Source organism: Poecile atricapillus, chromosome 20, assembly GCF_030490865.1.
Source record: "Poecile atricapillus isolate bPoeAtr1 chromosome 20, bPoeAtr1.hap1, whole genome shotgun sequence".
In the NCBI taxonomy this organism is placed as follows: domain Eukaryota; kingdom Metazoa; phylum Chordata; class Aves; order Passeriformes; family Paridae; genus Poecile; species Poecile atricapillus.
This window is the reverse complement of record NC_081268.1, coordinates 1,322,501-1,347,757: the sequence shown is the minus strand read 5'-3', so window position 1 is coordinate 1,347,757 and position 25,257 is coordinate 1,322,501. Positions and strand designations below refer to the sequence as shown.

At 46.0% G+C, this 25,257-nt stretch overlaps 1 protein-coding gene across 9 annotated transcripts in view; it reads right to left on the bottom strand.

Annotated features, from left to right (window-relative positions):
- MAPKAP1 (MAPK associated protein 1) overlaps positions 1-25,257 on the bottom strand; it is an 89,845-nt gene that overhangs the window by 37,357 nt on the left and 27,231 nt on the right. For all 9 annotated transcript variants that reach the window (XM_058853318.1, XM_058853316.1, XM_058853325.1 and 6 more), the window contains 2 exons: positions 10,180-10,352; positions 5,722-5,898 (listed from right to left, as the gene is read on the bottom strand). In XM_058853318.1, coding sequence (XP_058709301.1) covers positions 5,722-5,898; positions 10,180-10,352 — 350 coding nt within the window. The remainder of the gene's footprint in view (positions 1-5,721; positions 5,899-10,179; positions 10,353-25,257) is intronic.

Genomic DNA, 25,257 nt, shown 5'->3' with positions numbered 1-25,257 from the left:
GGAGGGAGAGCCACCAGTCTGCAGGTGACACTGTCATCCTGGGAACAGCCCCATGGCTCAGAGGCTCTGGCTAACACCTTCAATGAGCAGAGATCTTCCCCAGTACTTCACTGAGGAGCAAATTTCCCCTGAAGCTGCCGTGGAGCCCCATGACCTGCACAAGCACCACACAACACCTGCCCTTCGCCCAGCAGTGCCCTGGCCAGCCCCTCGCTTCCCAAAAGCTTCACAGCTTCAGTCCCAACCAACCTGCTGAGCAAGACTCAGTGGATTCTTTAAAGGGAGAAACCTATTCTACAGTTATAATCACTAAAAGGAAACTACCTTTGTGCTTTTATTTAAACAACACAAGGTTTCTCATTGAGGTGCTACATGAAAAGCCCTCCATGCTGGACCAGGCCATCACAACAGCCGGTGCCTCCAGGTAATTCATACAATGCTCTGCAAGACCTACAGGAATTTTCCAGAAATCTCCAACCAAAATAAATAAATTAAAATACTCCAGGGAAAAAAAAAATTGCAAAGGCAACAGAAGTCTTCCAAAACCGGCTATGGCCAAAACAACCAGAGTCACAATTGTCCCCTTAGTACAAAATGCTTTTTAAGCTTTTTAACATTTTTCACCCCAATCAGAGCAGGCCTGGAGCCCCCTTCCCACTGGGCACAGTGACCATCAGCAGATGGCCCCAGCTCAGGGCTGCTCACGCCCACGGATCGGGAACATCCCAGAAACAGAAGATTCTCTCTCAGCTCCTGACACTTCAGCTGCTAAAGAGCACAGGCTGCTGCGATCCCGCTCGTGTTCCGGGCTGAGTGGGCTCGGCCGACTCTTTCCATTGAGCAGCTGGCCTGAGAACTGTCAGACTGATTTCCCTGACACTCCATTACTAACCCCTGCCCGAGCCATGGCCATTCTTTGCCTCAGAAGCTGGATCTCATCCCAGAACAATCTTTAAAAGTTTATTTTACTGATCAAAGCAAAATAAGAAAGCCTCTGTGTTTTGCTATATTTAGTGTGCGAACCGTGAGTGAGGGCTTGGCAGGGCGGTGAGGCGCAGGGCACACCCCACTTTTGTAAATTCTTGGCTATTTGCTCTGGAGCAGAGCCAGAGGGGCTGAACCCCCATCCTGGTCCAGCTGCTCCCTTCCCTGCCCTGGCTCCCCTCTCACAGAGCACCACAGAACCTCAGTACAACACTTCAGCACTCGGCAACCCCGCACATCTGAGCCAGGGGAGGATTTAAACCCAGACCAAAGAGCTGCTGCCGTCATCCTGGGGCCATGCCAGTGGGTCAGAGCACGTTTCCTGTGCCCAGAGGAGAAGCCCTGTAGAATCACAGATTAGCTGGGGTGGGAAGTGACCTCTGGAGATCACCCCATCCATTCACCTGCCCAGGCAGGCTCACCCAGAGCAGGGGACACAGGAATGTGTCCAGGTGGGTTTGGGATGTCTCCAGAGAGGGAGACTCCAGGCCCTCCCTAGGCAGCTGTTCCAGGGCTCTGCCACACTCCATGGAAAGAAGTTCTTCCTCACACTGAGGTGGAACTTCTTGTGGTTTAGTTTAAGGCCGCTGCTCCTTGTCCTGTCACTGGATGTGCTGCCAGGGTGTCCTGAAGCCAGGCTTGGCACAGGATCTTCTGGAGCACCACCAACCCACCACACCCTGCCTTGTGTGACCGCAGCACAGGAGGCTGTGCCAGAGAAACACACACCCACCTCACCTGAGCACTCCCCAGCTTGCTCTGCACTGGCCATGGACTGTCCTCAGCCCCATCCCAGCACATCCTTAATTGCAATCACATACAGCGTGATTTACCTCACTCTGCTAAGGTGTGATACCTTTATTTTAAGTCAACACACTGAAAATAGGACAGACAAGCAGATGCTGGTCAATCAATTAAAACTGCTGCTGGCAAATTGGAAGCCAAAGAAATTCCTTAGCTTGTATTTTCTGTCATTTTGCAAAAACATACCTGGGTGACAAGGTTAAATCAAGCAAAGGAAATCCCTGGCACTTATCATCCACAGGCATTACTGATAAATTGTGCAGTGGAGGAATAAAGGATTACCTTCTGTATTTTTTCATTACACTTTTCTTTTGTTACAGAATACATAAATCCATTGTGGCACAATGTAATATGTATCATCGTGCTACACCTGTGGACGTTTCATAACGGCTGCCATGTCTGTGCAGTCAGGAATGATAAGTGAACCACCCGTGAATGTTAATGATAGTGATCATTCTGCAGTAACTTGGCTTTCCATCTTCTTTTACAGCCTCTGCGCCGGAGCCAGGGTGGCAAGGTTCAGGAGAGGGAAAGGGAAACAACAGCAGAGACAGAAGCTACAAAGGGCTCTCCTCGTGTTGCTGAGGTGCCACGGGAACAGGCAGGGTCCTCCCTTTTCCCACAAAATAAAACACCCTACACTGAAAGGACAAAAGGCTTCTATTCTGAATGAGAACTTTTTGAAAAGCTCCTTTCCAATCTGGAGCAATTTTTAAAATTTTTAATTTTTAATTATTTTTTTTTTAACACAGAAGTGGAATTTATTTTCCATAAGTGGAATTTATAGCACTTAAAGCTCACTGCATAACCAGCTGGCATGGCTGGAAGTGACTGGGAGTGACTAATAGCAATTTCCACTTGATCAGCACAAAGTCCAAGTTAAGACTCAAAATCCCAGCTGATGCAATGGACTTACCTTAAGCTGGGTAATTTTTAAGATAAAGTGCACAGTGATAGGAACCAGACTAACTAATGCCAGCCACAACTTTTATTCTGAGCCTAAATGGCCTGCTTTTGTGCATCTCAGGTTGGCCTTACATAGCTCTGTGCACCACTGGTTTAACTGGATGCACTGTGACACCACTATAACAGTCCTTAGACCTTGGTCAAGTTTTCTGGTGCCCTCCTACCCCTCCCTCTCCACTACCCTGGGAGCCACATTCTTAATTTTGCACCCACATTAACTGTCTCAAATTTTATATGAATAGTCTAAAATGTACTTTGCAGATTACCCACCCCATGTAAGACCCAGGAACAGGCCTTTTGAGGAGTGCTCCTGAAGTCCTAGAAAAAGCACATTTCAGGGCATTGAACTGAATTTGCAAATGCACAATGCAAGTCTGGTATTTTTAAAAGGGTTTCAAACCTTAAACTACCGGGTATGGCAGAGGTGCTGCTTTGAAAATTTGTATATAGTAGTCAAAGCAATTTAAGTACAATATCAATACAGAAAAAAAGTGCTACAGAGCAGAGGAACTGGATGCCAAATTTCCTCCATGTGCCAACTGGCAGCTGAGCTACAGCTCCTCGAAACACCATTAGATCAAGTGTGTCAAGTTCCAATAATAAAATTTCCAAGGGAAAAAGCCCTTATGATGGCTCAGATTTATTTTAAGCCCTTCAGGTATGACCTCACCACCTCAAGAAGTCTGTATTTCCATGGATGTGGTGCTTTGTTTGGCTCTTCCTGACAAACACCCTCGACAAGAGAGCGGGGCCATGTGTGAGTGCCGCGCCTGATGTTGGACAAAGCTCTGCTTTCCACAGCAGCCACCTTCCAAAAACATAACTCGCTAGACTAATGGGCAGTGAGCAGCCAGAATGACTGCCCTCCGTCTTCTCCTTGTGTAACTTTGCCAGAGTCCTTGGAACTTGCCAAATTCGGTCATGCCTGCTTAGCTTGCTCGACTGATTGTGCCAGAAAAGAAAATAAGACACAGATGTATTTGAGCTCTTTGAGATGCCAGTAAGAGCGACAGCTAATGGCTTCATTTCGACCCTCCCCTACCAGCTGGGCACAGGTGGGGGGATAATGAGGTCCCTCTCCCTAATCAAACTCAATTATTTACTACTCTGTACAGCCACAAAGACATCCACATCCAGCTCGGAATATAAACTGCACTGTGGGCTACTTCCAGCCACCACCTCTGGGTATTTATAACTAACTCAAGTGGCTCAGAGTTTGCCTTGGCAGGAGCTGAAGTGTATAAAGTTCTGCAAACTGTTTCTGCTCAAACATGTCCTGCTGAAGCGGGGTCCCTGGCGGGGTTCCACCGCGCTCAGATCAGCAACTGCACAACGTCAGACAAACAGGACGGGGAGACCGGAGATGAGACATGGCTCCAGCACTGAGCTTCTCACAAGCATCAACATTTTTCAACAGTGATTCAGTATTAATAAACATTACAAGTCACGAGGCTGACATGGCAGCAGCTGAGATACTTCAACACAAGGAGGAGAAAAAAAGAGATGCAAAATATAAAACCACAATTACATGCACTGGTAAGGTGACAGGGGAGAAAGAAGACATAGAATTTACAACAACTCCCTAAAAAAGACAGCACATACATTTAAACTTCCAGAGGTAACAACCTTTTGATCAAGTGATCAAGTAATGCTTTATTCTAGGGCACACATTAGAAATTCTAATTTAAACCTATCTATTTACACAGTAATCACAAGCCATTTAAAATTAAAATGTGGACACTGGAACCAAACTGACCCTTCAGAAGAGCACTGCTTATGATGCAGCTGTCCTGTATCTCCTCAGCAGCACCTTCCAAGCTTAGAAGGAAGCTCCTCACATCAGCACAAATGATGGTAAACCAAAAGATTTTGCATTTTCCTACAGGACCTGCAGCTGGACCCTAGGCAGAGCTCTCCTGTCTAGGCTGGACCCCTGAGGTCTCTGGGGTCCCACGGGAAGGGCAGTGCCACCTCCTGCAAGCCCTGAGCCACAGCTGCTCACTGCACACAGGCCCCAGCTCAGGCTCCCAGCACAGCACTGGGGGCAGCGAGGGGGCTGGGAAAGGGGACTTCTTCCAGATGAAAAATCAGCAACAATTCAGAGTTGTCTATTGACAGTGACCTCCCCTTCCTCACCACGGCCTCCATGCAGCACAGCCCAGCATCTCAGCCTTGAATAACTTACTTGTGAACACTGGGGCCAGAATGTTTTATTTCCCAGTGCCCTAATGCAGTGGAACAAAGTGAATGTGGCCTTTGGGAATACACGTGGGGTTTCTGACAATGGCTTTCCATAGGATGCTTTGGAACGTCACTAAGAAACACAGTACACAATAAAAAATATAAAAACTAATTAAATAAGCCAGATTTTTAAAAAAATGTCTGATTATTCAGAACCAGAAGCAGCTGTAGTGTTAAGAAATGTAAGTAATGTCCAATAACCAGGAAAACCCTATTAGCATTTTCATTTCAAGAGCTCCAAACATGAATTATTTTTCCCAAGTAAGAAGTGGCTTATGCTCCTGGCATTTTGTTCTAGTAATTAAGGCCTTCTGATGGCTTAAGAGATTTTTCATTCACAAGTAAAGAAAAATAGAAGTGATCAAGCACAGTATATATCCCTACTTCACTGATAAGGACATAGCAAATTCTTCTTGATCTACAAGTCAGACAGCTCAGGTCTCAGGGGTGGATGGGATGTCCCTCATCAAAACTCTTCTGGACTTGGGAGAGGAATGTCCAGTGCTGTTCCAACTGGTGTGCTTGGTTACTGCTCATTTCTCTTCTCAACCACAGCACTGTGACTAAGCCACACTGCAACTATTTTTCTATAAAATCACTTCCCTGCAGAGCACCACCCCCCCGTGTGGCCCGTGTGCTGCTGGAGGCAGGTGAAGGGAGGCAGAGGAGGAGGAAGGCAGGAGGTGCCTGGCCCCGGCGCTGTCCCCAGGCCAGGCCTGTACTCACATGCGCACGAAGAGCGACTGCTTGGCCGCCAGCCCCGGGGACGAGTACTTTTCCACCAGGGCCAGGGTGCTGAAGCCAAACTTGTGAATGGGCTCGTTGGAGTCCAAGGGTGGAAAATCCGTGTCGACCTCGCCGTCGTCCTCGGCGATGTGCAGGCAGTAGGCGCTGACGTTGTCGCTGGAACACAGAGAGCGCCTTCAGTCAGCACAGCCACGGGGAGCAGGACCAAACCCTGCAGCAGCAAGGCTCTGAAAAGCCACTGATGGCACAAACACGTCCACAAAGGTCCCAACACATCTTGCTGCCATAACCCCGTGGTGATGGAAAACCCCAAACCTCAGAGCAAAGCAGTCTCTGTCTGTAACTGCTCTACAAGCAAATCCTGACAACAATTAAAACACACTTAAATTGATAAAAGTTTCATGATTTCATAAAAAAGTAATATTTCTCCATTTGTGAAAATTTATTTTTTTATATGACAGCTACACTTCAGAGCTAAAGGCAAACACGCAGTGGTCTGTGATTTTTCACAGATCAAACAACTGTGAAAGTTTAGTGTCTGTAGGCTGGAAAAGCAGAGAGTGCTCTCAGGCAGGTAAGCAGGGTAATGAACTATGGGAAAAGTAAAAAATCTGTCCAACACAGTAGCAATGATTAGCAGAAAACTTACCTTTACTAAGCACCTAAGTTCAGTCACTAAAAGCAGTTACAAATTGACAAACACCAACAAGCAGAACTAAACCAGAAAGTTGAAACAGATACAATGCGAAAGAAATATAGAGCTGAGCCTCTTTCATTCCACAGATGAGAGCCCAGAGGGAAACAACTATTTATAGCTACCAAACAGGTATTAATCATAATTTCCAAACATTGAAATCTATTTCAACTGTTACTTCAGTTTAAGTTATTGACCTGAAAATAAGTATTCTTCCTGACTGTAAACCTGCCAGCACTCAGGCCTTTCCCCAGCCATGCAGTAAAGCTGGAGGTGCACGTGGCAGCGTGTTTCTAAAGTCTGCAGTTTAAATTTGGAGTTTTAATTGCATGATTGATGCTTAAATTAATTAATTGTAAAGTGTATGCTAATTGTTTAATTGGTCGCTTGATCTATATAGATCATTTTTTGAATTAAATGAGTTGATTTACAAAGTTTATTGATTGGATGTGACAATGAATTATTTCACTGACTACCTGATTTGCAATTTTCTCAATTAATTCACAAACCTTTGGTTGCAACTGTGCTTTATTGAGAGTGCTTAGTCCAGGTGATCTATAGGCATCTTGTCATGACTAAGACATTTATTATAGAAAACAGGGAATAATGATGCATTGCTGTTAATGTAAGCTGCAAATTTGCTAACCAAAATGTAATTCAGCAACATTTGCCACTCTACATTTCAAAAATTCTGCAAATACTAATGAAGAAACTTTCTGGCCTTGAATCCTTCCAGGCATGGGGCAGCCACAGCTTCTCTGGGCACCCTGTGCCAGGGCCTCCCCACCCTGACAGCCAAGAATTCCTTCCCAGTATCCCACCCAGCCCTGCCCTCTGTGGGAGTCATTCCCTGTGTCCTGTCCCTCCATCCCTTGTCCCCAGTCCCTCTCCAGCTCTCCTGGAGCCCCTCCAGGCCCTGGCAGGGTTCTAGTGCCAGCTCTGCCCCATCCCTCTGAGCACCCCATGGCTCATCCTTCCCCTGCTGGGGGCTACAGACCGAGCCCTGTACATCCTTTTGTGCCCCTGCACACACCTGGGGTCCCCCAGGCTGTGACACTGCCAGGGTCCCCTGCCCACAGCTGCCCTGCCCTGCTGGCTCTCCAGCCTTTGCTCTGGTGTGCACCAACTCCAGCTAAATGGGTGAGCATTTTCCTCTGGATCCTGATGCATTTGCACAGCTGCCATTAAAACTGGAGAAGCAGGGCCATGGGGCAGCAGAGCACACCCAGCCCAGTCCCAAAGCAATCCCAGCGCCACCGGCTCCTGTCCCACCACATACAGGACAAATACACAGCACTGCTTAAATCACATACAGCAAATGAGTTACAGATGGCTTCAGTCATGGACTGGGCTCCTGAACACTAACACAGATTTTGTCACAATGTGTTTAAAAAAAAAAAAAAAGAAAAGAAAAGAAGTCCAGTGAGTAAAAACTGTTCTGCACTTTGAACGTCTACCAGGCTGAGTGAGATTGAAGTTGGGAACTTACAAGTTCAGCACAAAAACTGAGAAATATAACAGCATTCCTCACTTCTAAAAATAGCAAATGTATTTGAATTGTGCATCTCACTATTAATTTCCTCCTAGAAAGGGATTTTGTTTATTTTTTCCAGAACATCTGTTGAGGGCTGGCAGGAAAATGGTCTGCTGGGTTACAACCCAAGTTCATGTGTAAGAGGCCAGGGACAGGGATGCCAGCACTGTCAGTGGCTCTTAGAACCAAGAGACTGAATAGAGACAAATAATAAAAAAGGCAGCCTAATTGAATACAGAATGTTCTCAAAGCTGTCAACTAGTACTCATTCACTTCAGACTCTTACACCTATCTTTTAGGAAAAGGAATTCGGCAGTAATATATTCTTTTCCTAAAGACAGAAGGGGTTGTTTCTCCTAATTATAAAGTCTAAAACCTCCTCATTATTCTCACAGTGACACTAGCAGGTATAGTTGTCACTTTGCATGCCTTGTATACCCATCTGAGGCATTCCATAGATGTATTTCAGTGCAGTGTCACAGTGATCCCCATTTTGTCTTTTCACATTCTCACCTGGCTGAATCAGGAACAAATGGCCAATGTAGAATGGGTACCCTAGATGAGCTCCTTCCTTACTTGGAAATATGAGAATTAGTTTTTACAGTTAAGTCAATCCTTGCTTCAGGAGTGGCAGTCAGCAATGCTAAACAAAATGATGATGGAGACATGAGGAATAATTAAGAACCTACATGAAAACAAACTTCATGGAAACTCGAGGCTCTGCCCCTTAATCTGAGCCTTTGTCCCCAGATTCTCAGTTGCTGCTGTGTCTAACACGTGCTCTTGGGAACTCACACCTCCATTATTTATCTGATTCCTCCTGCCCTGAGATTTGATTACATTGGACAACCTCCTTGCTCATGAGCACTTTTTGACACGTCATAACATCTTATCCTTCAAGGCAGACAGTGAAATTCATTTCTTCCCACTGTTGCCTTTTGCTGTGGGCAGTGATGGCTCATGGAACACTCCACTCATGGGTGCTGCTCCATTTGAGCTCTGCTGTGCTCCTGAAAAATATGTGTGTGCCCAAAGACTGACATCAGTGGTGTCTACTCATTAAAAAATAACCTAATCATACACAAAGGACACTTCTCTGAACTTGTGATATAATGAACAGAAATTAATAACAGCAAATGAAATGGCACCATCTGAGAATAATTTTATATTTCTTCTCTAGAACAAAAAAAAAAGACAAATCAAACCCAGGTGCTTAACCTCAGGAACATCCCACATGTCTGTTGAGAAGAGCTAAGGGAAAACCCATATCCAAAGAAAGAATATCCATAGAACTGTTTTCAAGAGGAGGCTGCTTTCCTGCATGCCCTGTCTATGGAACAGAAATCAGCAACTCCAAACATGGGAGCCCAAGTAACCTCACTCCTGTTCCCCCCACAACTGTGCTACCACAGCAGCAAGGATTGCTGAGCCCCCCAGGGCTCCTGAAAAACACTGAAAGAATGAGCTGCAAACTTCAGGGTCAAAAAAACCCCCACCCAATTCATTCCTTATTCCAGGAACAATTAAAAAAGTGAAATTTGGCTCATATAGAAAAAAACCCAACAAAACTATCAACCTCCTTTGCACCAGGGACACCCCTGCCAGTAACTGCTACTGACAGCTCTGTAATAATCTACTCTAAGTTCTTACTTCATGTTCTATGGCCCAGCAAAACCAGAAGTATTTTACACAAAACAAACAAACAAAATTTTAAACTAAAACAAACAGGTGAGCTGTTCTGAAGAACCTTATTAAGCATCTCATGTCATCTGCCAGGAAAAAGGAACAGCTCTTACTACACACCGCCAGTGCTCCAGCATAGCAAAGGGACTTAGGGGAGCTCTGGACTTTATCTGACATCTTGTGATCTCAGCCATTAAGAACACTACCAAAAAATAGATGGGACATGAAATAACAGATGCCTCTGTGACACCAAAAGAGATAAAGTTTGCATTATTTTTACATAGTTTTGAAATGATGATTCATTTACAGATCCAAGCCTTCCTGTTGATCATCTCCCAGCACACAGCAGTTAATTGAAAGAGAAATGGCTGGAGGTGCACATGTGCTGCTCGGAGGGAAATACTGATAAATGTGAAGGTGCTAAGAGTTACATATCCAAACACTGACATGGAAATCCGTTTCAGTATGCAAAAAGGCTGCAGAGGAGAAATTTAGAGGTCAAGAGGTAGTAAAGAAAGAGCATTACTTCAGCTTGGGTTCCCGTCCCTCACTTGTATATTGCCAGCAGATGAGCCCGATCAGGTCGTGCACCTTGGCATTGGCGATGGTCACCACGGTCATGGGCTGCAGCTTGTCTTGGCTTGTGTGCAGTGGGAGGTAGACATCAATTTTTTTGGTTGCCGTTGTACCAACGTGGCCCTGTTGAGGAAATGAATTTCATCAGAATGTATTAGAGAGTGTGACAGGTTTTATACAAAATCTGGGCGGATGGAATTCTGTTCAGCAGGAAAACTAAAATATGCTGCTATGGCTTAAAATTGGAAGAAGATTGAATATTTAAATTCCAGTTATTTCCCTGCTGTTTATCTGTAAAAAGGACATGAAATATCCAGACATGACTTCACAGATTTCCATGAAGAGCCTGAACTTCGCTGCAGGATCCCATGCTCCTGCAGAATCCAAACAAAACCAAATTATGTGTGGGATGGGGAGGAAGAGGGACCCAACAAGCCAGCCTAAGACTTCCCAAGTACATAACCCTTGTTTCTGCATCTCTGCTCTCTTCTGCAGCTCTTCCCCACTACCTGAGGAGCCCTCAGCCCCCAAGGGAACACAGACACCCACTCAGCAAGGCTTGGCCTTGGCTTGCCAAAAGAACAAAATCACACACACAGCCAAGCCACTCAAGTGTTCTGTTTGAAGACACCAAGAAGAATCAACTAATAATGGGGTTTATTATTATTGGATAAAAAGAATGTATTCAGTGGCCTGGAGACTGACAAATAAACCATAAAACACCCAGCAACATGAAGATCTACTAGGTTTGCATTACAAGAAAAGGATGTTTAATCCACTGCAGGTAGGACTGCAGCTTTCACCCAGAAATCTATTTTAAACAAACCAAAGATTGCACATCCTGAGCCCCTCCTCCAGAGCACTCAAAGTAACTCTGCATCTCCATCTCTCTCCTTACTACAAGGGCCTTGGGAAGAGGAAGGGTTTCTAGAATTAATCACTTGGAATTCTAAGTAACAGAATAAAAGGATTCAATGCTATAAATCTATAATGAGAGCATAAAACAGGGAGTTAAATGCCATGTGCTAATTTCAATATATTGTTAAAAACCATTTGATCTTTCAGTGTGATTATAAATTAGAGAAGTAATAGGAATTTAAAGATTAAAGTTATTCATAGTGGCATAGCTAAAAGTATTATTAAAATCCATCCCAACATAATAAATTTGTTTTTTAAGAAAGCATTTTTATGGAACAGATACCGCCTCTTGCCATATTTTTAGGGTAAGAAAAAAACCAGTTTTGCTCATTTAAAGGAAGGTTTGCCACAGAACACGGGACATTCCTTCACTTTGTTTGGATAGACCTGAACAATCTTTGGTTGAGCTCATGTTCCCGGGACCCTCTGAGACACCACCCACAACCTCACAAAACACAACAGAGCTACAGCTGGTGAAAAACACAAGGGTGGGTTTCTTTCTCTCCACCTCTCTTGCTTTTTTACCTCCAGGACTTACTTTTAAGGGGAAATAAACCGGTAGCAGGTAACAAATCTCCTGTCAGTGCCCAGGTGCAGACACTCAGCGTGCCGGTGACGCCGTAGTCCTGGCCAGAGACGCCCCAGAGCTGAGACTGCTTTGGCAAGGGAAGGAGTAAACAGCAGCCACCAGGAAATTAATGTGACTCCTTGGCACGCTGAGTCAGTTACATATATAAATCCAAGGAGGGCAGAATTGTAAGAAATGCTGGGTCCTGATAATGGGAAATCCAAGAAAAATGGACAGCCAGATGGGGGAGGCAATGCCAAGGTTACAATTGATACACCCAGTGTTGAGCCAGGGAAGGGACAAACGAGCCAGGAGCTGGGACTAATAACCAAAGAGACCAGATTATCCATCAGCCACTGCTTGAACTCGTAACCCAGACCCAGGGATTTATAAAATCACCCCTTCAGGGAGCCTGGGCTCCAGCTATCACAAACCTGGCACTCCTCTCACAGCACGGCTCTGCCTTGCTCCACACTGTGACTTACTTGGTGTTTGCTGGTTTTTAACTAAGCCTTCCTTAGTTCTTCCCATCTCTAAATCTCCTTTACCTCCTCCAGTGTATTTTTATTATCTTTCTTGTCCAAATTCCCTCCAGTACAGCTATTCTGTTCTCCTACTCACAAACACTCAATGTGAACACCAAAACGACGGGTGACTTAAACCAGGAAAACTCACACACCTATGAGGATTCCAGCTGCTCTGTGAGCAAGGGGAGCAATCCCAACAGAGGACTGGGAAATGGCTCAAACACTGTTGATACACTCAAGATCTCTAAAAAAGTCAGAGAAATAGTTTTACTAATTAAAGGTCCGTAAAACTGATGGTCATGAGGTATTAGAGAGGCTAAGACCTGAAGCCAAGTAGATTTTCTAGCAGTAACAAGAACATCCATTGTCACAATGAGCAGGAAATGTTTGTACAAACCCATGGGTCAGGGCTGAGACTGATCAGTCCCATGTCAAGGGGGTCTGGAGGAAACCTGCACTGTGTTTATTGCAAACTGGTGATATTTGTTCAGGAGCACTTTATAAATCCCACCCATCAGGTCCCTGTCTGTGGGACAGAGCGAATCCATACCTTCAGCCCATCCTGCAAAATGCCAGCTGTGCAGGAAGCCACTGAGAGCTGTTTCTGATCTGCTCAGAGCCTGTGGGGCGAGGCTGGACGTGGTGGGGTGGGCACAGGGACACAGTGGTCAGTCTGTGCCAGGGGTCAGACCCAGCCCTGCTGGACACCACCAGTGACAGCTCCTGGGGTCACACCTGCAGCTTCCTCTCCAGGAGGAATCAGAACCAGACCACAGACTTTACTGGAACAACAACTACTTGCTCCCAACTGAAAACTGTATTCCAAGTGAAAATGCTGAGGAAATCCAGAAGATAAAGGACAATTACCGATATTCAAAGAGGCAGCATCAAACTTTATTAATAGATCCTGTATAAAATTCAATGGAAAATCTATTCAGGGCCAGGGGCCTTACCATTTGGAGTTTCCTTAATAGCCTCCAATAAATCTGGGAAGCATAAAGGGGCTGTTAAATTAACATTTTCCTGATCTGTCACCTGTGGCACAGTTAATTTGTCAAAAAATTCTTTTAGCTTGTCACTGGACACTGTATATTCTGACAAATGAAGTCTGGAATAAAATTGACAAAATATCTCGTTAATTTTCTAGGAAATCACAAATCTGATTCCATTAAGCTTTTATTGTTAGAAATGTTACATCCCACCAATCCTTTAAGAAAGTGAGGAGTAACTGGATACACTGAAAATGTGCAATAAATCATAGAAAATTTTCATACTATTTTTAGTGATGGATTCTTTTAAGGCTCCCTGGTGCTCTCCTACAGTATGTCAAATTAAAAAAAAAAAAAAAAAAAATTAAAAATCTATCAGTTCTTCCTACATAAGATGTCTTTCTAAGATTTAAAATCAAATTTTAATCAAAGTCCACGAGGGAATACACCCCTCTCCCCGATAGCAGCTGATGAGTACCTTCAGTAGGTCACTGTGTGGCCACTGACATTTCACCTGACATGGGACACTGGGGAGAGCTCGTCCATCCCAGGACAACTCACCCCCAAAAGCTGCTGAAGCACCTGCAGAACGGGAGCTGGTGGGAGGGTCAGGTACACCGTGTCCTTCTCACTCCTGCTTTGCTTCACCACGCACCACAGCACAAAATTAAAACAAAGTCCATAAACATTTCCAAGAGAAAAGTGATTGATTTTCAACACTGACAATTTACTGCCTCTTCCTGCACAATGGAGTTCTGTGACTAAATGTTATATCACTTTAAGATTAGATGTTCTAATGATATAATGCAAGGATTTTACAGAATCATTATTTAGTGGGAGTCATAAAAACCTCTTAAAATTAATCTTTCATGCACATCTAGCTTACCCAAAGTTAGCATTTAATTAGATGGCCTTGGCACGAATGAGCTTACTACTTTATTTGCTCAATCAGTATACGTCTCTTCAGTAATTATAATTAATTCAAGTCATTGACTCACCTCCCAGCAAACAACGCTAAACACTGCACAAAATGGAAACAAATGCTTTTCCTTTCCCAAATGCAAAATGTCTTCTCACTTTTAAACTTGGTTAAATGTTTCTTGGTTTGGGTGACAGGGTGTTGAATACACTCTGATCCAGCAATCACCTCCACAACACAACTTACGTATGTATTTAAATGACACACAGAAAATTTTACTTGAAGGGGAAAAGTGGAAATATAATAACCCAAAATTTACAACACACAGAAAGTTCTAACAGATCAGAGCAGAGATGTTCATGGTAATATAAGGGACCATATTTTTCTTTTTTCTTTCCTTTTCCAACCCACCACACTATTCCCTACCATGGCAAAATGGGAACAGGGTTTATTTCATCAGGTGGTTACACCAGCAGTGGGGTTTTGCATTACTTTGGGCACTTGGTTTCTCCTGTTACTCTGAAACCACACGTGGAGGACACCCCAGTGAGGCCAGGGTGCACCCCCAGCATGCTGCCAGCCCTGCAGCTTCTCATTGAAGCCTCAAAGTTGTTCCCTTCTGAGGAGAACATTCTCCTTTGTATCACCCCAGCTTGTGCTGCAGAGTTAGCAGATCACGATGTAAAACTCCATTAACATCATTAAATACTTAATTTATCTTATTCACACTGTCACTATTCATAAAAATTTAACCCGGTAATTTCCTGTTATCCAAAGCATAACAAAGTATGAATATTTAACTCCAAGGTAAATAACACACTATTATTTTTTATTCTAAATTGTTGACTTCACTTAGCATGCCTGCTCTGTACAGCACCACGCGATTTGTCAATTAAAGGTCCAGATGTTTCGCAGGCTGCAGAGGCAGCAGCAGCTCTGAGCAATGCGTCCTCTGCATTGCAATGATCACTACAACCCCAGCTCCAGGCTGCATTAACATGCTCATGTTTTATTCCAGCCCCCTCCTAATGTACCAGTTAATTATACAACACACAGCTGAGAAACATCACCTCCGAGCTGGACAGTTTCCTTCCACGCTTCCACCTGAACACGTCTTTACACGCACCTCAAAACCAGGATCTACATAAATAACCACATAATCAAGCACCCAAATCGCTGCCTGCTCTTGCTTGGCATTCACTCCCACAATTAATAACATTATGTAAGTCCTGAGCAAAGAATAAGACACGTAATGCTGGTAACAGCACGTTTCAATTATAGTAACACATATTCATTTATACAACTCTCTGTGAATTAAAATCTGGTTTACTTGGAGTGCTATTAATGTGAATTCTTAATACTGCTTTTTTTTTTTTCTGACAAATGCTACATGGAGGGAGGGAAAAGCCCAGGTCCATCCCTGCTACAGCCCAGGCTGTGTTTATGTCCATGTAGGTGTCAGGTTCAGGACAATGGCCCTGCCCCACTCCTGTAGCACCCTGCCCCACCAGGCTCCCTCCTGTGTGCCCAGGCCAGCACAGGGCTGGGATGTCCCTGCAGCTGCCCCAGCTCACCCTGCCCCTGCAGCCCTGGGCTCCCACAGCTCACACACGTTCAGATTGATCCAGCTGCAGCAGAAATGCATTCATTACCCCAAACCATCCTCAAATTCCTTCTAGTGAGGAGAAGGAACAGCCTCTTTGGAAGAATTATATATATTTTACTTAGTAATAAACATTACAATTTAATACCAAGGCATAGAGTTATTCTTTGTAATAGTGAAATGCAACCAAAACTTATAATTAAAACTACGCTATAAACATTATTTGTGCGTTAAGGAACATGCCACGATCTATTTTAACGAACAGATGCTCTAAAAAAGATAAATGTTTTCAGAAATATTCAATCCTTGAACAGATCAGCCTCTAATCCTCTGCTTCTGCTGCACAAAGCAGACAGCTCAAGTTCCTCGAGGACATCAGCCAACCTTAGGTGGAACATTTTTAATACATCACCGTGTCACTTTTTAATGTGCCACAATCTATTAACCACATGGCAAACTAACAGGGATTTTTAAAATATGGGTTTTATAGCTTTGTGCCGGTGATTAATTAAATAAATAGCCAGCGTTTCACAAATCATCCCTCTAATTAGTCTAACCCAGGCACTCTGCATTCCCTGGCACTGCTGCCAGCTGAAGCTCGCAGAAGGGCAGCGGCAGCGCCGGCAGCGCCAGCCCGGGCTGGCTCGGCACCGCCGCCGGCCCGCAGGTGCTGCACTCAGCTGGAACGGGGCTCCAGCTGCTTGCAAAACATGTTCTGTGCAATTATTCTCCCTCATCCTCAAGGAAACAATCGAGGTAACAAAGGGAACACGGACGTGTCTGGGATTTGACCTGAAGCAGCGAAGTTGTGTGTTGCAGAAAATGAACAAATATTAAAGGCAGGTGCTGGAAAAAATGCTAAATGATACATTTTCTGTCAAAACATTTCAAAGTTGAAGCTACAAACTAATTACATGCAGTCCATTCAAAGAAGCCAAGCAAGGCTTATCATCAAAATGACTCAATTATTCTTAAAAGAAAGAGAAAATCATCTGTAAAACCTGCCTGCAATCTCATCAGTTTTACTGTACCTACCTCGATACATCATTTCCCCCAGAGCTCAAATTAAACTCTTAATAGTTAATATGCTCAAGTTTTACTAGAGGTTTTTCTCCAAATTATTATTAACTGGAATTTTCTACCAAGGAAGGGTTTTATATGGAAATTCGTTCTGCAGTGTTTAGTGACACTATCACAACAGCTTTTTGCCCCTCAATTTAAAAACCATCAGAGAGACAGACTGTGCTGCGGAGTCGGGCAGCTCATGGAAATGGGATTGGATTTTCCTCCACCAGGCGATTTCCTTCTCAGCATCTGTCCCCAAATTACCCCCTTAAAGCCAAGCTCCCTTGCACTCTTGGACTTTTTTTTCTCGGAAATTTGCACTCTTGACCCATGTCGCCAGGGCAGGTCCCACAGCACTGGGAAGGAATCCAGGACTGAGAAATAATAAGGAATAAAGAATAAGGAATAAAGAATTGTTGAGGGTTAGGTGGGAATTTTTACCCATTATGTGCTGGGAAGCCTAACTACCGGTACTTAAGGGTGCTCACGAAGGACAAAGAGTAGCCGGGCCCAGGGTGGCGGGGAAGGGGGCAGAAAAGGAGGGTGGGGACAGTTTTTGGCTGTCTTTTTTTTCCTCGGCTTCGGGGAAGAAGGAGGTTCGTGCGCTGGGTCGCGGAGCTGCTGCCTCTCCTTCTCCCCTCTTTGGTTGGTGGCCTCGCACCCCCTGTCCTGCCAGGCATCGCCGTGGAGCTGCTGTTCCACCTCATCCACCAGCCCAGGATCTCAGCTCGTCCCTGCTGTCCCAGCTGACTGTTTCCTCGGAGCCCTGCAGGAGCATCAGGACTGACTGCCCGAGGGGTTTGTGAAAACCAAGCCTCTCCTCCATCCCGTCTCAGCCGAGAAAGCTGTCCCGGGGTCCCTGGTTCTGTTTTCTTGTTATTGCTGTAGTTATTGTTTGTTTGTTTACCTGGTTATACTAGTAAAGAACTGTTATTCCTATCCCCAGATCGCTGCCTGAAAACCCTTTGATTTCAAAATTATAATAATTCGGAGGGAGGGGGTCTACATTCTTTCATCGCAAGGGAGGCTCCTGCTCTCCCTAGCAGACACCTGTCTTCTAGAACCGAGACAGATTTTGGCCGCCCAACGTGGGGCACTGAGAGAAAAAGGGCAAAAAAGGAATAACAGTTCTTAAATAACCTAACTTTTGTGTGCTGGATTTAGAAACCTTGTTAGGTAGAACCATGTTGTTTAGCTTACCCAGGTTCGTGGGCCATGTGGTCACAGCTATATTTCTCCCATTTGCTGCACCTTACCTAAATATGGGTCCTGTAACTAAGGCTACTGTGGCTATTATCCAGCTTGTTTTGTGGGTTGATAAGGTGAGGAATTCATGGATGTTTAACGTCCTCTGGACGGCGGGCTCATGGATTCAGAGCTGTCACACACTAACTGGATGGTTTTCAGGTTACTTTAATAATGGTACCTACTGGGAGAAAAAGACAGCTGGGGAAATTTTCTCCCAACCTTTCACCCAGTTCCTTGGGCCTACCCCGCCAGTTTTCAAAGGGCTAAAATCTTCTCTGGATGCTAATGACATCATACAGTGGCTGGTGTTGCTGATAGGCCTGTTCTACCTAGCCTTCAGAGACAAAGGGAAAGAGACCGGAGGTGCTGCCCCAGAGCCTGCCCCTGCCCCAGAGACAGGGAGTGGTGCTCCAGAGCCTGCCCCTGCCCCAGAGACAGGGAGTGCTGCCCCAGAGCCTGCCCCTGCCCCAGAGACAGGGAGTGCTGCTCCAGAGCCTGCCCCTGCCCCACAGCCCACCTCAGAAATGAACCACCCAGGGTGGGTGGGGGTGCTGGTGAAGGAGATGCATGAGATGGGCCAGATGCTAAAGGAGTGCATTTACTCAGCTGCTGGGAAACCCTTCCCCTGCCCCAAAGAGGGAGAGTCTGATGGTGCAGCAGTGGAACCCACAGATGTTACAACCATCCAGGTTCCAGCTGAACCACAAGGGCAGTCACAGCCAGCAGCTGTTGCCCCTGTGGAAACAAGGAAGTCTAAGATGAAATCACAGCACCCTGCTGATAAGGATAAGAAAGGAGGGTCCTCACAACCCACAGGGGAGCCAGAAGTTGAAATCATTACTGAGTCTCTGACATATGACAGTCTCCGTAAGTTACAAAAAGACATTGTGAGGCGGGGGCGTGAGCCTTATACCACCTGGTTACTTCGGGTCTGGGACCTTATGGGTACAGGCGTGCAGCTGGATGGTGGTGAAGCGAGGAATGTGGGACCCTTGACGCAGGACTCAGGTGTGAATCAGATATTCGTCAGGGAGCAAGGGCCCCTTTCCCTCTGGGAGCGGCTTTTGATGAGTGTAAGAGAAAGGTTTGTCCATAGAGAGAGAATGGAGGAGCACTATCATAGAAGGGAATGGAAAACCATTGAGGAAGGGATCCAACAGCTGAGAGAAGTGGCAATATTAGAGGTCCTTTTTGGAAGGGGTGGACAGCATGATAATGACCCCGACAAAGTCAGGTGCACTGGGCAGATGTTGTGGAGTCTGGCAAATCTAGGGCCACGTGACTACACCACCTATATTGCAACGATTAATGCCGATAACGGCCGAGAGACGGTGGGTTCTGTTGCCACCAGGCTTAGAAATTACGACAGTATGGTCCATGGCCCACATCAGGCTAAGATTTCTGCTGTGATTAAGGAACTCAAAGAGGAGATGAGGGAAATGAGGGAAGAGATGAGGAAGAGCAGTTCCCATATGGCACCAGTGCGGGTCACAAGCCCAAAACTCCAAGCCCCACGTCCCCCAGCTAGAGAGAGAGGGTACACCTCACGAACTGAGCTGTGGTTCTTTCTACGTGACCATGGGGAAGACATGGGAAAGTGGGATGGGAAACCCACTTCTGCCCTGGCAGCACGAGTGCGTCAACTCAGGCAGGGAACCAGTAACCAGAAAGGTTCCACTAAAGTGAAGGTAGCTTCAACCTCCCGTGATGAAACTGCCAGATATTACAGAAAAGAGGATGATCCCCTTGAAGGAACCTCTAGCATGTATGCCCAAGGAGGAGAGGATGACCAGTGCTAGAGGGGCCCTGCCTCTAGCCAGGAAGAGGCACGGGAAAACCGGGTCTTTTGGACGGTGTGGATCCGATGGCCTGGCACATCAGAGCCACAAAAATACGAAGCTTTAGTTGATACTGGTGCACAGTGTACCCTAATGCCATCAGGACATGTGGGGGCAGAACCTGTTTCCATTGCTGGGGTGACGGGGGGATCGCAGCAGTTGACTCTGTTGGAAGCTGAGGTGAGCCTGACTGGGAAGGAGTGGCAGAAACATCCCATTGTGACTGGCCCAGAGGCCCCGTGTATTCTGGGCATGGACTTCCTTCGAAATGGCTATTACAAAGACCCAAAGGGACTCAGGTGGGCTTTTGGAATAGCTGCTGTGGAGGCAGAGGACATTAAGCAATTGAACACCTTGCCTGGACTATCAGAGAACCCATCTGCAGTAGGACTCCTGAAGGTGGAAGAACAGCGAGTGCCAATTGCCACCTCGACAGTGCACCGCCGACAGTATAGGACAAATCGAGATGCTGTGATCCCCATCCACAAGATGATCCGAGAACTGGAGAGCCAAGGGGTGGTCAGCAAAACCCACTCACCCTTCAACAGCCCCATCTGGCCTGTGCGCAAGTCTGACAGAGAATGGAGACTGACTGTGGACTATCGTGCATTGAATGAAGTGACTCCACCGCTGAGCGCTGCCGTGCCGGACATGCTGGAGCTCCAGTACGAGCTGGAGTCCAAAGCAGCGAAGTGGTACGCCACTATTGACATTGCTAATGCATTTTTCTCCATTCCCTTGGCAGCAGAATGCAGGCCTCAGTTTGCCTTCACGTGGAGGGGAGTGCAGTACACCTGGAACCGACTGCCCCAGGGGTGGAAGCACAGCCCCACCATCTGCCATGGACTGATCCAGGCTGCCCTGGAAAAGGGTGAGGCTCCAGAACATCTGCAGTACATTGATGACATCATTGTGTGGGGGAACACAGCAGTGGAAGTATTTGAGAAAGGAGAAAAGATCATCCAGATTCTGCTAGAAGCCGGCTTTGCCATCAAGAAGAACAAAGTCAAAGGACCTGCTCGAGAGATCCAGTTCCTGGGAGTAAAGTGGCAAGATGGACGGCGTCAGATTCCCACTGAAGTTGTCAATAAGATCACTGCAATGTCTCCACCAGCCAACAAGAAGGAAACACAAGCTTTCCTAGGTGCCATAGGTTTTTGGAGGATGCACATTCCTGAGTACAGCCAGATCGTGAGCCCTCTCTACCTGGTTACCCGAAAAAAGAATGATTTCCACTGGGGCCCTGAACAGCAGCAAGCCTTTGCTCAGATCAAACAGGAGATTGCTCATGCAGTAGCCCTTGGCCCAGTCAGGACAGGACCAGATGTGAAGAACGTGCTCTACTCTGCAGCCGGGAACAATGGTTTGTCCTGGAGCCTTTGGCAGAAAGTGCCTGGGGAGACTCGAGGCCGACCACTGGGATTCTGGAGCCGAAGCTACAGAGGGTCCGAAGCCAACTACACTCCCACAGAGAAGGAAATCTTAGCTGCCTATGAAGGAGTCCAAGCCGCCTCAGAAGTGATTGGCACAGAAGCACAACTCCTCCTGGCACCCCGACTGCCAGTGCTGGGGTGGATGTTCAAAGGAAAAGTTCCTGCTACTCACCACGCCACCGACGCTACATGGAGCAAGTGGATCGCCCTCATCACGCAGCGCGCCCGTATTGGAAACCCAAATCGCCCTGGGATTTTGGAGATAATTACAAACTGGCCTGAAGGTGAAAACTTTGGTCTCACTGATGAAGAGGAGCAGGAACAAGTGACACGGGCTGAAGAAGCTCCACCGTATAACCAGCTGCCAGCAGAAGAAGCACGCTACGCTCTGTTCACTGATGGTTCCTGTCGCATCGTAGGGATGAACCGGAAGTGGAAAGCAGCCATATGGAGCCCCACACGACAGGTCGCAGAGGCCACTGAAGGAGAAGGTGGATCAAGCCAACTTGCTGAACTCAAAGCTGTTCAACTGGCCCTGGACATTGCTGAAAGAGAGAGGTGGCCAAAGCTCTACCTCTACACTGATTCATGGATGGTAGCCAATGCTCTGTGGGGATGGTTGGAAAGGTGGAAAAAGGCCAACTGGCAACGCAGAGGAAAGCCAATCTGGGCTGCTGATGAGTGGAAAGACATCGCCACCAGGGTAGAGAAACTGTCTGTGAGGGTCCGTCATGTAGATGCCCATGTCCCCAAGAGTAGGGCTAATGAAGAGCACCGAAACAATGAGCAGGTGGATCAGGCTGCAAAGATGGAGGTGTCAAAGACAGACTTAGATTGGCAACACAAGGGAGAGTTGTTCCTAGCTCGATGGGCCCATGATGCCTCAGGTCATCAGGGTAGAGATGCCACCTATAAGTGGGCACGAGACCGAGGGGTGGATCTAACCATGGACAGTATTTCTCAGGTTATCCATGACTGTGAGACGTGTGCCACGATCAAGCAGGCCAAGCGGTTGAAGCCCCTCTGGTACGGTGGGCGGTGGTCCAGATACAAGTATGGGGAGGCCTGGCAAATTGACTACATCACACTGCCCCAAACCCGCCAAGGCAAGCGCTATGTGCTCACCATGGTAGAAGCCACCACTGGATGGCTGGAAACCTACCCTGTGCCTCATGCCACTGCCCGGAACACCATCCTGGGACTTGAAAAGCAGGTCCTTTGGAGGCATGGCACCCCTGAGAGGATTGAGTCAGACAATGGGACTCATTTCAAGAACAGCCTTATAAACAGCTGGGCTAGGGAACATGGCATTGAGTGGGTGTATCATATCCCCTACCATGCACCCGCTGCTGGAAAAGTTGAACGGTGCAATGGCCTGCTTAAAACCAGCTTGAAGGCGCTGGGTGGGGGAACTTTCAAGAACTGGGAGATTAATTTAGCAAAAGCCACATGGTTAGTGAACACCCGAGGTTCCACTAACCGAGCAGGCCCTGCCCAATCTGAGCCCTTTAGAACGACAGATGGAGATAAGGTTCCAGTGGTACATATGAGAGGTATGCTGGGAAAAACTGTTTGGGTTAATTCTGCCTCCAGCAAAGACAATCCAATCCGTGGGGTTGTCTTTGCTCAAGGACCGGGTTGCACTTGGTGGGTGATGCAAAAAGATGGAGAGACCCGGTGCATACCCCAAGGGGACCTGGTTTTAGGGTGAACTACCCATGACACTGTGCTTGTATCTGTATCTGCATGTACATATGTATATAGTTAAAGTAGTATGTGTTAGTGTATAATTTAAAGGTTTAATATTTGATGTAACATTTTGGTATGGGAAAAAATTCGGGGTGGATAGTGTTGAGGGTTAGGTGGGAATTTTTACCCATTATGTGCTGGGAAGCCTAACTACCGGTACTTAAGGGTGCTCACGAAGGACAAAGAGTAGCCGGGCCCAGGGTGGCGGGGAAGGGGGCAGAAAAGGAGGGTGGGGACAGTTTTTGGCTGTCTTTTTTTCCTCGGCTTCGGGGAAGAAGGAGGTTCGTGCGCTGGGTCGCGGAGCTGCTGCCTCTCCTTCTCCCCTCTTTGGTTGGTGGCCTCGCACCCCCTGTCCTGCCAGGCATCGCCGTGGAGCTGCTGTTCCACCTCATCCACCAGCCCAGGATCTCAGCTCGTCCCTGCTGTCCCAGCTGACTGTTTCCTCGGAGCCCTGCAGGAGCATCAGGACTGACTGCCCGAGGGGTTTGTGAAAACCAAGCCTCTCCTCCATCCCGTCTCAGCCGAGAAAGCTGTCCCGGGGTCCCTGGTTCTGTTTTCTTGTTATTGCTGTAGTTATTGTTTGTTTGTTTACCTGGTTATACTAGTAAAGAACTGTTATTCCTATCCCCAGATCGCTGCCTGAAAACCCTTTGATTTCAAAATTATAATAATTCGGAGGGAGGGGGTCTACATTCTTTCATCGCAAGGGAGGCTCCTGCTCTCCCTAGCAGACACCTGTCTTCTAGAACCGAGACAAGAATAAGGAATAAGGAATAAAGAATAACAAACACCTGTCCCACTGACACTTCTTTACCACTGCACTCCCCCTCCCTCCTGGCACACTGAACCAGTTTCAGGAGGGGTCTCTCCCCCACCACCTCAACAGCCCCATGGCATTCGGGGGCACCTCTGAAAGGACCATTAAAGACTTTTAACTTCAGGAAGCTTTTGCCCTTAAAATATGTGAAAATGCTCTGATGGGCTGCTCAAGCAACTTTGATGCAGGACACTTTCTGACATAAAATGTTTTCAACAATTTTTCCCCCAGGATTTGGGTCCATAGCAGCCTGAGGTATGATAAATTCATAAATTCTATCTCCACAAAGACCTGAGAAACTGCTCTTATTAGTAAATCAAGCAATCTCTACTAGTATTAAGATAAGTATAAAAGTATATTATACTTATTAAGATGAGTATATAAGTAAAAAGATAGTGAGAATTTTCTCCCTCTTTGGTTCAGATTGGGAAACAAAAGAATTTACATGGAAAAAACCTGACCATTATATTGCCTTTACAAATTTTGAGGAGGAAATATTAAATAAATAAATAAATAAATAAGTGAAAAATAAATTTATACTGGAATCAAGAATAAACCAGTTACCACTTCACTTACATTTAATGTTTAACTACAAAAGAAGAACTCTTTGATTAGTGATTTCATGGTGCTTAAACAAACCCATAAGTGAGCCTTTTCTCCATAATTATCATCAATGCTTTAAAATGATTTTTCAACTACAAGGGTCAAAGTAAAGGCATAGTCTAAAAGACTGTCCTATGAGAAATTAAAAACCCCAACTTTCTCTACCTCAGGAATGTTTCTCCCAAAAAGCATGTCTATTAAATGGACACATTCAACTCTTCTGCAAACAGCAGCCATTAGAAACACATGCTAATGAAACATTTCCATATTTCTTTGGCTGTTAAGAACCTCAACTTGTGAAAACGTTTTTTATTTGATTTGATCTGTAATTAAGGGAAAGATAATGACACTACTAAATTGCTAAAAATCAATTAGATAGAATAAAACACAATATGATTCAGCCAAAAGATTAACAAGTGCATTATAAAAACTCCTTAAAATTCTTTAATTCTAATTAAGCTGCTTTAAATGGCAATGGCCTAAAAAATGCTTTTAATTTCAAGGCATCACCAATTTTCCTGCATGTTTCACTGTACTGGCTGCTTGCCTTCCTTCTCCTTTTTATTTTTTAAAGGAAGATTTAAAGAAAAAGCTCTAGGGAAGAGCTGCCATCCCACTCCCAGCTCCTGAAGGGGCTCTGGGCAGGGTCAGCCCCTCATCAGCTCCCTCTGACTGCCAATGGCTTCACTTCACAGCAGAGGCTGAAATCCACCATGAGAGCAGAATTTCCATCTCTCCCATAAAAGCAGTG